Source organism: Gekko japonicus, unplaced genomic scaffold (genome assembly GCF_001447785.1).
Source record: "Gekko japonicus isolate JY-2015 unplaced genomic scaffold, Gekko_japonicus_V1.1 scaffold70, whole genome shotgun sequence".
In the NCBI taxonomy this organism is placed as follows: domain Eukaryota; kingdom Metazoa; phylum Chordata; class Lepidosauria; order Squamata; family Gekkonidae; genus Gekko; species Gekko japonicus.
In genome coordinates, this window is record NW_015167529.1 from 1,937,270 (window position 1) to 1,953,235 (window position 15,966).

General features: G+C 41.4%; 1 protein-coding gene across 1 annotated transcript in view; it reads left to right on the plus strand.

Annotated features, from left to right (window-relative positions):
- The window catches only part of LOC107112232 (hornerin-like), a 115,938-nt gene that overhangs the window by 59,882 nt on the left and 40,090 nt on the right, over positions 1 to 15,966 (plus strand). The window contains exons 27-30 of the mRNA XM_015413329.1: positions 9,079 to 9,129; positions 10,555 to 10,587; positions 13,187 to 13,228; positions 13,357 to 13,392. Of these exons, the coding sequence (XP_015268815.1) occupies positions 9,079 to 9,129; positions 10,555 to 10,587; positions 13,187 to 13,228; positions 13,357 to 13,392 (162 nt within the window). The remainder of the gene's footprint in view (positions 1 to 9,078; positions 9,130 to 10,554; positions 10,588 to 13,186; positions 13,229 to 13,356; positions 13,393 to 15,966) is intronic.

Below are 15,966 nucleotides of genomic sequence, written 5' to 3' on the forward strand. Positions count from 1 at the left end.
GCAAGGCGGCGGGCAAGCAACTGATGGTCGACTGTATCGAATGCGGCCGACAGGTCGAGTAACAACAGTGCCGTCACGCCGCCCCGATCCAGATGTCTGCAGAGGTCATCAGTAAGGGCAACCAGTACAGTCTCAGTTCCATGCCCAGGACGAAAGCCAGACTGGAATGGGTCGAGGGTGGAAGTGTCATCTAGGAAACCCTGCAGCTGTGTCGCCACCGCCCTCTCAATCAATTTGCCCAAATAGGGCAAATTGGACACTATAGTAACAAGGTATGTAACTTACTCTTTTCTCATTTGGAGCCATGGCTTTCTGTTACCCTTTTTAAAATCTGGAACAAAAAAATGCTGTCAGTCCACACCAGAGAAGATATCATGGCGGAGCGTCGGTCGAGCATGGCGGACACACTCTGAATACTCTCCGTGCCACTCTCCCAATTTCCCCAAAATAAGCAGAAACCCCATCGCATTTTACAGCCTCCGGAATATGGGCAAAAGCAGCGACAAGAAGACTCAACGAAAAGAACTTAAAAACGGTAAAGTCGAACGCTTTTTTTGGCCCCTATAAAAAGAAAGCAATCTCCGTGGCAAAAAATCTAGCGCCAAACAAAATGGCGGACGGAGAGAAAACTGTCTCCGGGACAGGAGATTCCTTAACAAAAGAAGACTTAAAGGATACCCTGGGGGCATTCAAACAGGAGATCCTAGAAAATATAAAAGTCAACATTAACGAGATAATAAAACCCCTTGCTGACAAGCTGGAAGCTCTCTCTATTGCGACGCAAAACATGGCAACTACGGCAGAAACTGCATTAGAAACGGCGATAGCCAACCAGAATGATATACAAAGCCTACAGGAAAACGAATCTTGGGCAAAAGAACGTATACTTATGCTGGAGCATCGCTCAAAAGAGCGTTTTTTGAAATTTAGAGGTTTCCCTGAGTCAGCTGAAGGAACAGACGACATTGTGACTTTCCTTTCTACCTGGCTAACTACGGTGATTTCCTTTGAAGATGATATGGCTCCTCTATTGCTCAGAGCTTACAGGCTAGGTTCGAAAAATGCAGAAAAAAGGAAAGGACCACGAGATATTGTGGCCGAATTCATGGACTTATCTATCAAAAATAAGATTCTACAAGAAGCTAAAGCGAAAGGACATTTTAAATTTAACAATGCCGACATTCAAGCATTTCCGGACATTCCTCCCGAAGCGCTGCAAATAAGGAGGAACCTAAAAGCCGTTACCAAGAAGCTTCAAGAAGCTCAAATCAAGTATAAATGGGCCACTACTGGATATTTGCAAGTCCGTTATAAAGGCTCTACATACCAAGCCGATGATTTTGAATCCGGAATTGCCTTGTTACAAGAATTAGGTCTCCAAACAACACAAGACATGGAACTTGACCCAGCACAACAAAAGAAAAGAAAACGCGAAGAACGAGGGACTCCAAGTAAATGGAGCCGAATTCCACCCCGCAGACGTATTGAACTCTGAATAATGCTTTCTTTAGGTGATTATTTCACTTGTTCATACCCTGCTGTATAGTATACTGATTGAAGATTAGGGTTTCTAGTTTGTTAATTTTAGAAAAAAGGCAAAGGGAAAGGGAGGGGAGTTATTGAGGTATTCAGAAGAACCTCCAGGATGGAGTGGTTATATTTTGTTATATTCTGGTTTTATATGATGGCGGTTCCAGGGGAAGAACCATTAGGGCTCTGTGTGAGAATTTCTCACACTGCAGAGAACCGATTTTTTCCTTTTTTGAGTTCTCAGTTTACAATAGTTATAACGTTTATTGAAGGTCTAACTTTAACAGGGAAGGGGAGGGGGAGGGGGGAAAGTTCTAAAGTTAAAAATTATTGTATTAGTTTAAATTTAACTGGTTCCAAAGTAGTGAGTTTACTGTGCCTTAAACATATATCTCTATTTGAGTTCATAATAAATCTCAATGGTTATTGCAAATGCAAAGGGTTGTTGTTAACTATTTTAAGTCTATATATGTTGATGCTTCTATGGATGTTCTTATCTACATTTTTTTACATTAAAAGGATGACTGATAATTTTATTACAGAGGGTAATTTTAATAATGAAGCAAATAGGGCTTCCTGCGTTACTTATTGTTTCAGGCAAGTGGTACATGTTATCTTCTTTTCACTATATAAAAATGGCTGAATTGAAGATAATATCGCTAAATTGTCGAGGAATAAATAATAAAATTAAGACGAAGCGAATCACCAATGATTTAAAGAGAGCAAGAGCAAATGTGGTCTTCCTCCAGGAGACCTATATAAAAAAAGGCCAAATCGCTTTACCTTCTACATGGTATTCCTCCCAAACGCTATCACATGGTTCCTCAAAAGCGAGAGGGACTGCAATTCTTATTGCAAAAGACACAAACTTCACCATAACTGATACTGAGGTGGATAAGATGGGCAGATACGTTTTTATTAAGGGTCATCTCCAGGAAAAACCTATAACTTTGGCGACATTATATGCGCCAAACTTTCAACAATATGAATTTCTATCTCAAACACTTGACTTATTATAGGCTTTTAGAAAGGGTCCAGTGATCTTAGGAGGAGACTTTAACATGCTGATGGACCCTAACTTAGAACCACAACCAGAATGAGCAAAAACCTTAAAAATCAAAATAAACTCAAAGCCTTAGCAAAAAAATTTAAATCCTTAATGCTTTCTCATCATCTTTACGACATATGGAGGATTCAACATCAAAATGTTAGAGATTATACCTATTTTTCCAACCAGTTCCAAATTTACACCAGATTAGATTATATTTTTGTTTCTGCTGATTTTTTGAATCAATCAATCTCTTCAAATATAGAAACTCAACTATGGTCAGACCATGCGGCAGTTGACTATACAATTACACTCCAAAATAAGACACGGCAACAATATTTTTGGAAATTCAACAAACTTTTATTATTAGAACCTAAACTCTTTGAACAGCTTCAAAGAGAAATTGAAATTTTTTTTAGCCAAGTTGAAGAAGAAGAGACCTCTGAGTTAGTGAAATGGGACACATCCAAAGCTGTCTTCAGAGGAACTTGTATATCTTTGATGGCCTATTGCAAAAAAGAGAAAAATAAACATCGTGAAGAATTATTAGATACCATCCAAAAACTTGAAACCTTACATAAAAAATCATGTAGTAAAAAAGTATTTCAAAGACTAAACAATGTTAGAAAACAATTAGAACTGATGGATACATCTTGGATACAACAAACTAATTTTCATAGGCGCCAAATTAATTTTAAAAATAGTTCGAATCAGATGAGATATTTATCTTGGAAAATAAAAAAGAAACAAAATGAAAGACATATAACTAGTCTTAGGGATATAGATGGCAAACTTCATCACTCAACTCCAGAGATTGTTCGAATTATGCAAAACTTTTATTCGAAACTATACACCTCTACTACGCCAACTAAGCATGATATTCAGAATTTCCTCACAACTAATTTGCAAATACCCCAATTAACACAGGAACACATTGATTTGCTTGGTTCTGAAATATCACAGCAAGAAATTGAAATAGCAATCAAACAACTTAAAACTAACAAAACTCCCGGCCCCGATGGGTTTAGCGCAGAATATTATAAAGCTTTTATGTCAATCTATCTTCGGCCCTTTCAAAAATTATGTAATGCCATTTTAAAGTCTGGAAAAATGCCTGAAACATGGAATTCAGCTAACGTCATTTTAATTCCCAAAAAAGGAAAGGATACCACGGACCCAAAAGCTTTTCGTCCTATAGCATTATTAAATTCAGACTACAAAATTTTCACAACTATATTAGCAAACAGATTAAAATCCATCATGGCACAATATATACACCAGGATCAGTCTGGTTTCGTCCCCTCCAGAGATATATCAGAAAATATCCGGAAAACGTTAAATGTTATTCATTCAGCTAAATCAAATTTCTTGCAACAATCTCTCATGCTCTCAATCGATATGGAGAAAGCCTTCGATTCTATGGAAACTAGTTATTTAGAAACCCTGTTAAATCACATGAAATTTGGCCCTTCATTTTGTAAGTATATTCATGCCATATATTGCTCACCAAAAGCCAACTTATTAATTAACGGAACTACCTCTTCACCTATTGATTTGTATCGCGGAACACGACAAGGGTGCCCGCTTTCGCCCTTGCTTTTTATTTTAGCAATTGAACCACTGGCTATTGCCCTTAGAACTAACCCCAAATATCAGGAATAACTATAAACAATATGGAGTTAAAAACAAGTTTATTTGCAGATGATATTCTTATTTATATTACTAATCCTCTTATATCGTTAACAGCAATTACCCAAGAATTAACAAAATTTGGGAAAATATCTGGACTAAGAATCAATCATACTAAAACAATAATATATCCTATAAATTTAACGCAAAATTTAACTACCCAAATACATAATTCTTATAAATTTCAATGGACAACCACAACGCTGCCTTATTTAGGAATAAATATCCCTCTAAACATGAATGACCTTTTTAAAGTAAATTACTTAGAACTTCACAAACGAATTAAACACCAGATTTTACAATGGAACAATCTTTTGTTTTCTTGGAGTGATCGTATTATTGTAATAAGAACTTATATCTTATCTAAATACTTATACCTATTTAGAACAATACCAATTTATATAAACAAACAACAACTAAACAAATGGCAAACAGATATTAACCGCTTTTTATGGAAATTTAAAGCCCTACATATCAAACATGTTACTTTACGGGCATCTAAGAAAAAAGGTGGTTTAGCTTTGCCGGACTTACATTTTTATTATGCTGCGTCAAATATTGCAAATATTATAAAATTATACCACACAGCAGCAATCCCACAATGGAGTAAAATAGAACATCAAAACTATACTAATACTTTTATTAGAGAATTAATGTGGTTTGCCGGACTTACATTTGTATTATGCTGCTTCAAATATTGCAAATATAATAAAATTATATCACACGGCAGCAACCCCACAGTGGAGTAAAATAGAACATCATAACTTCACTAATACTTTTATTAGAGAATTAATGTGGTATCATAGCAGTAAAGAAGCCCTTAACAAACTTTTTAATCCATTTTTAAAAACCAATATTAAACTATGGTTTCAATTTAAAACAAATCTTTCTTCTATATACTCTAAAGTGAGCACTTTTACCGGACAAAACTGGTTTTTACCTGCATAAGAGACAAATACTTACCCAACCTGGAAAGAAAAGAATATCACAAGGATAGTTGATGTCATCCAATATGGAAGAATACTTTCGAAACTTGATCTGGAAAGGAAACACAAATTTAAAGTCAGATGGTTTGAATATCTACAAATTCAAAATTTAATAAACACCACAAAATTCAAACAATCTATAACAGAACCAACAACAAAATTTGAATCTTTATTATTACAACCATTCAAGAAAAAAGGACTAATAGCAAAAATTTATCAACAACTGTTAGATTCAAAGACCCCCAAGACACCTACTTACCAGACTGCGTGGCACAAAGATTTACAGCAAGAACTATCTGAAGACCATTGGAACGAGATTTGGAAAACACAACATGCGATTTCTAAATCTTTACCTATACAAGAAACATCAATCAAAGTTTTACATAGATGGCACTTAACTCCTGCCAAATTAGCTTATATGCATTCTAATATTTCTCCCACATGCTGGAAATTATGCGGAAATAAAGCAAACTATATACATAACTGGTGGGCATGTCCTAAAGTTCAACAATTCTGGCTACAAATAATTGATATAATTAAATCATTAACAGGACATGAAATACCTATGGACCCAAATTTGATCTTATTAAATTTGTGGCCACCAGACAATTTCTCAAAAAACACTCAACAATTGATAAACGTTATGATCACAGCAGCTAAAGTATTATTAGCTAAAAAGTGGAAATGCCAAAATATGCCTTCAATAGAGCAATGGACACACAAGCTATGGGATTTTTTCTTACTTGAAAAATTTTCAATATATAACACGCCTTTTCAAACCGAATGTGAGATATACAACCCATTAGAAAAGTGGGCTCCTATTTTAGAAAAAGTTATTATTGACAAATTTGATTGGGAAACAATTTCTAAAGTTAAATATCAGATTATGTTATATGGACAGTAATGTTATTTTAACAGGTTAATGCTTTATATAGAAAAGTTTGCTATTGTGAATATGTAATGTTTTATTAGTTAAATTTGTTGATGTTGTTAGAAAGGAACCTAATTATATTTTCTTTCTTTTTGTACGTTCTCTTCTACCTTGTACCTTCTGTATATTTATCTAATAAACAAACACTATTGGTTTAAAAAAAGAAGAAGAAGATATCATAAGAATCCATAGGATAATAAAAGAGAAATGCTTAGAATGAATATAAAGATCCCTACAAATAGGTATTCTAGCAACTGAATTAATGGTTCCTTCATGCAAAACGTTGTTTCCAGTATGATAAATCATGCTGGCCAACATTTAGTTCCCAACAATGAAGTACTTGACTCAGGGGTCATTTCGTAGAAAAAGAGCTAGGGGAACTCATTAGCATAACTCATTAGCATATGCCACACCCCCTGACATCAGGGGCCCGGCGGTGGACCTGCAAGGCCAGCGGGAGTGTGAGGAAGCCCCGCCAAGGCCCTTCCTGGCCCCAGGCAGGCAGGGGTGAGGAGAGGCGGGGAGGAAGCAACTTACCCTCCCTCTTCTCCTGCCTCCTCCTGGCTGAATGAGGGCTGGAAGCGGGGTGGCCGGAAGCAGGGGTTGGGGCTTCGTCATGTGCCCCGCCCCCATGCACCTCACCCGGGGGAACTGTGTTCCCCCGCGATCCCCCCCGAAATGACCTCTGACTTGACGTCTATCATTTTTGTCAGAGAGGGTGAATCAACAGAACACCTAAATTTCTGGTCTTGCATAAACATTCTGTAGAGATTTAGGTAAGTCATGGTTCCTAGAGAAGGAAGAGTATGGTGAAGGCAAAGCCCGATTCATTTATTTACCCCAGACACCTAAAGTCAGATGTGCTTCAAATGTTCCTACATATGTTTAATCTGATTCCGTGTGGGGACTTCCCCTCACATGGAGAGCAGTAAGCTCTCATAGTAAAGGGGACAGTCCAGATAATGCTGTGCTCAGTTCAAGCACTGCTCATCCAGGTACCAGCCCCTTTACTCTGGAGAAAATATAAATCTACTTTTCTTCAAAGTAAAGGATAAACTGCAGGGTGGTTGTGAGTGGAATGTCCATCTGAGCACTCTCTGGTAGCCATCCCAGGGAGGAGGGCAGAGCTAAGCGCCACCTTCAGAATGGCAGAGCTAATTTACTCCTTGCCCACTTTCAGCTTTTTAAAGGGTTCTTTTCGTTTCTTTGCTGAGCCACACTAAAATCTTATGGTGCAGCTAAAAAAAGAAAAAAAGGGGGGGGAGGTTCCTTTAAAGGGCCAAAAAGGGATGTTGTTTGCTGGGTGGGAGCCTCTGCACAATGTGAAGACATGGCAGGAAGCAACATGAAGTGGGGTGTGACATCAGAGCAAATGGTATGGGAACAGGTCATATGGACACCGTTCCCACCTGCTCTCATGTTGCTTGCTGCTGCTGCTTCTGCCACAGTGGGGGAACACTTCACACACCTGTCTGGAAGCAGTCAGAGTATAAAACATTAGCAAAGCTTTATATAGTTTTCTATAAACAGCATGATAAAAAGTAGAGACATCACCCTGCCAACAAAAGTCCGCATGGTCAAAGCAATGGTATTCCCAGTAGTCATGTATGGCTGTGAGAGTTGGACTATAAGGAAGGCCGAGCACCGAAGAATAGATTCTTTTGAACTATGGTGCTGGAGGAGACTCTTGAGAGTCCCTTGGACTGCAAGAAGATCAAATCAGTCAATCCTAAAAGAAATCAACCCTGACTGTTCCCTGGAAGGCCAGATAATGAAACTGAAGCTCAAATCCTTTGGCCACCAAATGAGAAGGGAGCACTCACTGGAGAAGACCCTGATGCTGGGAAAGATTGAAGGTCAAAGAAGACGGGGACGGCAAAGGATGAGATGGTTGGACAGTGTCATGGATGCAACAAACATGAAATTGAGCAAACTTCAGAGGACAGCAGAAGACCGGAAGGCCTGGCGTGATCTGGTCCATGGGGTCGCAAAGAGTTGGACTCGACTGCGACTGAACAACAACAACATATAGTTTTCTAAGTTTTCAGTTTTATAGTAGAGTATACATAATTCAAGGCAAGCATGTTTACTTTCACTCCCTGAGCCGCTTTCTCTGGGTGCTCTGGAATCTTAGCCAATACTGCCCTCCGCTGTCTGCTGTGTGCTTTCAGAAGAATATACATTGCAATTAGGAGGGTTTTAAGAACTGAAAGCTCATCTTAAAAACCTTCATGCAGCTCATCATCAATGTCTCCTAATTTTTTCCCTTACTGAGTGGAGCAGTTCACATCCTGAGCAGAATATAACTGCTGTAATCTTAAAATGGGCAATGGGCAGTGCAAGTTTGCTGCTGAGCGGGGCTTCCTGTGTTAAGGAACGGCTGCTTATGCCCACAGCTTAGAGGGAACACTGTTCATCATGGGCTGGTTCATCACATGATAACTACTTGAACCAGTGAGTAAGTGAATGAACCATCACCAAAGACCAAAGATAGAGTCATATCACACCAAGTGCTATGGTGCATTAAGTCTCTGCGGCTGGAGACAGATGATCTTTTTTAAAGACAGTTGGAGCTGGTATGATAGAGACATCAGGGTCCACAATATACATGCACAGGTGCTCTGATGTTTTGGGAAGAGATGACAGAGGGTCAAAAGAAATGAGTGTCAATACACACACATTTGTGTGAACAAATGAACAGGAACACAAATGGCTCTAACATAAGACATTTAGCTCTGAGAAATGATCGTCTGCCTCCCACCAGAATAAGACCTCACTCTTCTGAAAATGTCTTAGCTTTCTCTGCGTGACAGTTGGTTCTAGTCTCCATCCATTGTATTGCAACAGCTCTTCTTGTGTCAAAATAACTGGATTCCATTTTTCCCCACTCTCAGCAGGGTTCCCAGACTTATGGAGGAGGCTACAGCAGTAACGATTGCAGTGTTGTAAGTGATCTTTCTGTAACCTGTTTTTTACATTGGTATGGCATGTACTAGTCCTCACCAGATATTACCCTTCCACTTATTTCTGAGATATGGGTTGGTTATTATGGAAAATTTCCATGTGTGCAACAGTGCTTGGCTTGCACAAATGGACCTTGAATTGCTCAGATTGCTACTAGTTGTCTGCTTGCTCTAAGTGAAAGTGATTCTATCCCTGCTTTCTTTTCTGTTTGTGCATGGCATAGCAAAAAGTATTTCTTCTGACCCAATTTAAAGAGCAAAATAGACAAAATTATGTGAACCATCTATTGCACATTCCATTGCTCCATGTGCACATTATTTCATTAAAATTATATTGAAGTGCTATGTGTTGCTCCAGACCTTGTGCTATTGCTTGTGCAAGTGGAGCCACACTAAATGTTCACACATCACTGGGTCCAACCCATGATTTCTGTCATGGTGGTGTGCTTCTGGAGTGGTGTGGGAGCCAGTACGGTGCAGTGGTTAGAGTGTTGGACTAGGATCCAGAAGACCCAAGTATGACTTTCTACTCTGCCATGGAAGCTTCCTGGGTGACTTTGGCTCAGTCTTAGCCTAATCTACCTTACAGGGTTGTTGGAAAGATACAATAGAGGAAAAGAGCACAATCTACATCGCTTTGGGTGTCCATTGGGGAGAAAGATGGGGTTTAAATTAAGTAAATAAATAAATAAATAAAGGGAGCCAGTTTGGCGTAGAGAGCCAGTTTGGTGTAGTACTTAGGAGTGGCAGACTCTGATCTGGAGAACCAAGTCTGATTCCCCATTCCTCCACATGAAGCCAGTCACAGTTCTCTCAGAGCTCTCTCAGCCCCACCTACTTCACAGGGTGTCTGTTGTGGGGAGAGAGAGGGAAGGAGATTGCAAGCCACTCTGAGACTCCTTCAGGTAGTGGAAAGCAGGGTATAAAAACCAACTCCCCTTCTTCTAAATAAATACTGTCCTTGTGGACTAGTATCACAGTTTATTCAAGGATTTGTCTTTTTTAAAAGGTCAATGTGACGACCTCTTATCTGGGGAGATCTAGTTTTACTTTAAAAGTTCTTATGGTTTATTTTTCTTTGGGTATTCTGGCTGCCACCAGGAATTTTAATAAATTCCAATTCTTCTCTTTGCTTCTGCGGTTGGTATTGTAGCACGGTGTCTAGGCCTTTCGAGGAACTATGTGGTCTGAGGAAGGATTCTTTACTTAGCTGGTAAACTTGAAGTAAATAGGATTTATTTAACGAAAGTATAAACACGAGGGTGAACAATGTAAACAGTACTGGGAATGATTTGAACCATGGCTTGGTGTCTCTCACAAGCCTCTCTCCACTGACAGGGATATTTCATAGGCAACTTTGTAACACTTTTCACTTGTTTGTGTGTCTGTTTGTTTGTTTCCCCCCAGGGTGATGCCAAAAGTTACGGTGAAAAAGCTCTGGTAAATAATATTTTTGAAGTAGCATTCTAGGCAGCTTATTAGTTGCAATTGTACATATTGTAGACCCAGTTAGTCAGAAGATAATGACTATTTCCCAGATTTGAGCATTGTGGTCATCATTTATGTCAGGGGTAGCTGATGAATGCAGTAATTCATACACTGATATTGGGTTGTTTCAATGCTGTGATCTTTCATAGAACCCAGAAATACCTTTATGGGTCTGCAGACAACACTACTGAAGTGGAAAAGTATGGAGCTGTTACTTGAAATTGGTTCAAGTGACAGTCACTTATGGCTCAGTCAGGAGCCACATGTGTCTGTCTGAGATTCCACCTGTCGCTCTTCTGACCACCATTCTCCAGTGTCGCACTCACCACATGTTTCAGGAAAGTGGTCAAGAGCATTGCCCAGCTTATAGTTGGCAGGTGGTTCCCATCTGAAATCAGCTGCCACTGGGAGACGTCACGTGAGCATTCCAGAGCTTCAGGTCTCATGCCAGAGATGGGAATGAAGAGCTAGCCATCTCCAGCAGCTCTTCTCGGCAGCTTCTGTGCTCTCACCTCAGCTAGGGTTACCAAACCACCAAGTGGGACCAGGAGATCTCTCCGAACTATGGCTGATCTCCAGGCTACAGAGATCTGCTCCCCTGGAGAACACAGCTGCTCTGGAGGATAGACTCTATGGAATTATGACCCACAGAAGTCCCTCCTCTCCATAAACCCTGCCTTCCCCAGGCTCTAACCCCAAATTTCCAGAAATTTCCCAGCCCAGAGTTGACAATGCTAATCTCAGCACTAGAGTGTCTTTTAACATAGGTAGCATTTATTTTTAACATTTCATCTGATAAAGAATTCTGGAGAACATGAAAGCTTGTGCACTGTTTTGTCTCATAATCCGGACTTGTAAGGCCTTTCCCTCATTACATGTAGAATCATATGGCACAATGCAGGAAATTCACAAATATCTCCCCTCCCCCCCACACCCCCAGTGACCCTTGCTCCATGCCCAGAATCTGGCAAAAAAAAATCCTCCAGGATCCCTGTCCAAACTGGCTTGGAGAAAAAATTTCCTGGCGCCACAGTTGCGATCAGCATTTTCCTGGGTGTCACAAGAACTAAGCTCTGAGGCAACCCTTCCTGCCCTCCCTCTCTTGATCTTCCTAAGTTCACAGAATCCGCATTGCTGTCAGATGGCCATCTAACCTCTGCTTAAAAACCTCCAGAGAGCCCACCACCTCCCAAGGAAGCCTGTTCCACTGAGGAACCACTCTAACTGTCAGGAAGTTCTTCCTAATGTTTAGCTGAAAACTCTTGTGATTTAATTTCAACCTATTGGTTCCGGTTCTGGTTCAACCTTCTCGGGCAAAAGAAAACAACTCCACACCATCCTCTGTATGACAGCCCTTCAAGTACTTGAAGATGGTTATCATATCACCTCTCAGTCATCTCCTCTCCAGGCTAAACATACCCAGCTCCTTCAACCTTTTCTTATAGGACTTGGTCTCCAGACCCATCACCATCTTCATTTCCCTCCTCTAGACATGTTTCAGCTTGTTTATATCCTTCTTAAATTGTGGTGCCCAAAACGCAACACAATACTCTAGGTGAGGTCCAACCAGAGCAGAGTAAAGTGATACCATCACTTCATGTACAGTAGCCTACTGGGGACTTGATAAACCTGTGTTTGTCACTGACCTGGGACTGCAAAATGAAAGAGAGGCATTATCATGCACGCAGCTATTGGGCTGGGTATGGCTTGCTGGGGCACAAGTTATGATATAGGGCTGCCAGGCCAAGTCTGAAAGCTATTGGAGGGTTGAGGGTGAAGATATGTAGAGCATGACATTTTCTACCTCACTACATCTTCCAGTATGCCTCCTGAAGAGCTTTGTGATCAGGAGATCAAAACTATTTGTGATCCCTGGCCCAAAAGACATCTGGCTGTTCTCATCTAGGGCCAGGGCTTTTTTGGCCCTGGCCCTGGCCTGGTGGGACTCTCTACCTAGTAACATCCATGCCCTTCAGGACCTTGCTCAGTTCCACAGGGTGTGTAAAATGGAGATGTTCCACCAGGCCTATGGATGAGGCAAGTGATGGTTCCTGCCATGGCCTCCAGCTTGGCCTTACCAGCCCTAGTCTGTGATCCACCTTATAGTGGGAGTGAAGTTATACATGCACTATTGATTATCCAGAGGATGTATACTTGGTTTTTTTTCATTTATCGTTTTCTATTTATTGTTTTTAACGTGTTTATGTCTGATTATGATGTACACTGCCCTGAGTCCTTCAGGGAGGGGTAGTTTATAAATTTAATGAATAATAATATAACAATAACAACTACTTCTGGATAAAACCATGGAGTTTCCAGTGATTACTTGAGCTATCTGATGTCATTTCTGGATTTTTCCTAGAAGTGACATAGTGATGCAGCTGATGTTGCCTTGTTTTTTTGTTTTAGTTTTTTAAATTCTCCTGCTGTCTCTCAGAATAGTGTCAGGCAACTAGGGCAGCTCTAGCTATCAAGGCCCCATGCAAAATTTAGAAGAAGAAAAATCTGTTTTCATTACATTTCCTTCATTCCACTTGTATTATCTTAACAGAGCTCATCAAACTGTAGAGGCAAAAGGGCTGCTGACGCTCAAGTAAGTACTCTCTCTGTTGCCGCATGTAAGATTAACCCCAGATATGCTCCTGAGAGCACTTTTATACCAAGAGGAGCATGGTTTAGTATTTGTTAATTTTGGTTTATGCTTTTTTTTCCTGTTTACAGGCTGCAGCTAAAGATTTCATCACAAAGATTCAACAAGTAAGAGATGCCTCCCACTATATCCTCAGTAGTGATCTTGAGTGGCAGTGATGCTACCAGTGTTTTTGGTGCTGGTATCTGTTCTCGTGCTCTCTTTAAAATGTAAACGTGAAGTGCTTAGACATCACCAGGCTACTGAACGTTTTTGCAAACCATTAACCTGTTGCTGTTCCTGCCTCAAGTGTATCCCTTTGTGACCCCCTCCCAAACAAGCACCAGAAAGCATCTGTCTACCCGAGCTTCTCCATTCTTGGGGCCCCTTTTCCAGCCCACAATTTGGAAACATTTCCACACCCTCCCCAGTTACCCCTGTGTCACAGAGTGCCAGGTGTGCCATGTCCATGTCCAGAGGAGTGCAAACTCCCAACACTTGCCCTCCTCCATGCACTCTAGTATGTTGCCACCGGAGAAAAGAATAGCAACCAGTGGGAGGAAGAAGAGGCCCACTCCCTCTCAGCAGGAGGGGGAGCAGGAGACTCCCCCAAGAAAGGCTTCCTGCACTCAGAGTGCCATGGGTGGGGCATCAAGGCAGGCCACCCCCCAAGAGGTCATTCCCTTGGGGACACCAACAGTGCCATCTAGAAAGACTACATGGAGGGCCAGGAAGCAGTCACTCGCCTTGTCAGCAAGATGATGGCTGCGGCTGGCCAACTGTTTTCCCTTGTGTTGGACATAGCCTTTCACTGGCTGCTGCAACACCTGGTTCCCTGGTACTCCATCCCCTCACGGAGGACCATGAGCCAACATGCACCACTCTGCAGTGGCAATGGTGAAGGCTCAGCTCTCCAGAGCGCAAGGCAGAACCATGCATTTCATAGCAGGCCTCTGGAGCAGCCCACAGCATGGTTACCTCTCCCTCACCATTCATGGGTGGCAACCAGAGGACCTCTCTGTCCAGAATGTCAGTGCATGTCCCAGGCCCCAGGAGGGGACAGTACTGCTACTGGACTACCAAGTGGTTCTGTTCCATGTGCAGTTCCATGTGCAGAGGATGAATGCAGACTGCATGGCACAAAATATTGCCACTGTGATATAGAGTAGCCTGAAAGAAAGGGTGGGCAGCAGCAACATCCTCCATGGCTACATGTTTGCCTTGCTTCCGGTGTCTGGCTGGGGGGGGGGTATCTGTCCAGGTGAAGTTTCTCTGGGAGTTTGGTGTCACTGGCTTTTTGAGCTGTTCCATAAATCATATAACTGTACCTGTCTTTTCCAGAGAGAGCATTGGGGAGACATTTTGGGGGGTTCCTGAGCTGTTCCATAAACTCCTGTAACTGCACCTGTATTTTCCAGAGAGAGCACTGGGGAGACATTTTGGGGGGATCCATAACTGGGACCCCAGAAATGTAATCTGTCCTCAACTTGAAGAGATTGTAGAGGAGCAGCTGGCAGGGTGAGGTTCCCTGTGTGTTTGGTGTGTGTAGCTAGCAGGGGGTCCATTCTATACACTTTTGAACCTGTGCTGGACAGTTTTCCTGTGGACATCTTCTTTGAGGGGGCCATAACTTGGACCCTCAAAGTTCAATCTGCACATAACTTGGAGGACATGTAGAGAATCATCAGAGGGAGGTCCCTTGCAAGTTTGATGCCTCTAGCTTGTACAGTGTCCATTCTATACACTTCTGAACCTGCACCTGTCATTTCCCCAGAAAGCGCTCTCCTTGGGGCACCTTCTGCGGGGGGCTGTAACGTGGACCCCCTAAATCCAATCCCCATCAACCTTGGAGGGCAGGTAATGGAGAGTCAGCCAGAAATCCCCTGAAAGTTTGGTATCTCTAGCATACCAGGGGGCATTCTACCCTATCACAAACCTCACAAACCAAACCAATTCGTTTCGCCCCTAAAAGTTAATGATGGTTCAAGGTTCGTGAACTGGGCATCCTACGAATCATGAACTGAACCACATTTTCCCAGTTTGTGCCCATCCCTACTTGTGTGATTTATTAACTCAGCTCCAGCCACCCATAATACTGTGTGTGCTTTATTAAGGCAGTATTTCTAATTATAATTTTCTTGCATTTGACACATTTATGGGTCACATTTATATCTCACCCCTACTTCAAGAAGTTCATGCTACTTCCAAAGGATTATCTAGTTCAGAAATGGCCACATCAGGGGGCATTTCTGGTCCCTCGGCCTACCAAATTTTCATTTGGTACAATAAAATGGTAGTTTAATATTATCCCCCTTTGTATACATTGCCTTTAAAAAATACAAAAGTAACATTCGGATGAGATGCTGTATCTGAGTACATGTGCTCCAAAGCAGGGAAGGTTTTATCAATACATGGCACCAATTTTAACACTCATGAATAGGTGAGTTAATGAAGCATAATCCCAACAACCATCTGAGGTTATGTATGTGGGAGAAGTTCATTGCTGTGTAGGAATTTCAGCCTTGTGCTTTAGGTTTGAAATGGGGTGCGAATCTGTGCATATTTTCATAGCAGGAAAGACACTGCTGTACTGTGCCATCCTTGCTGATGCGGAGCTTATATGGCCTCTTTTGGGGGGAATCTCTGACAAGGGTAGTCTCCTGCTCCCCTTCAAACTCCCTCACTGAATTCTCAAGCTCAAC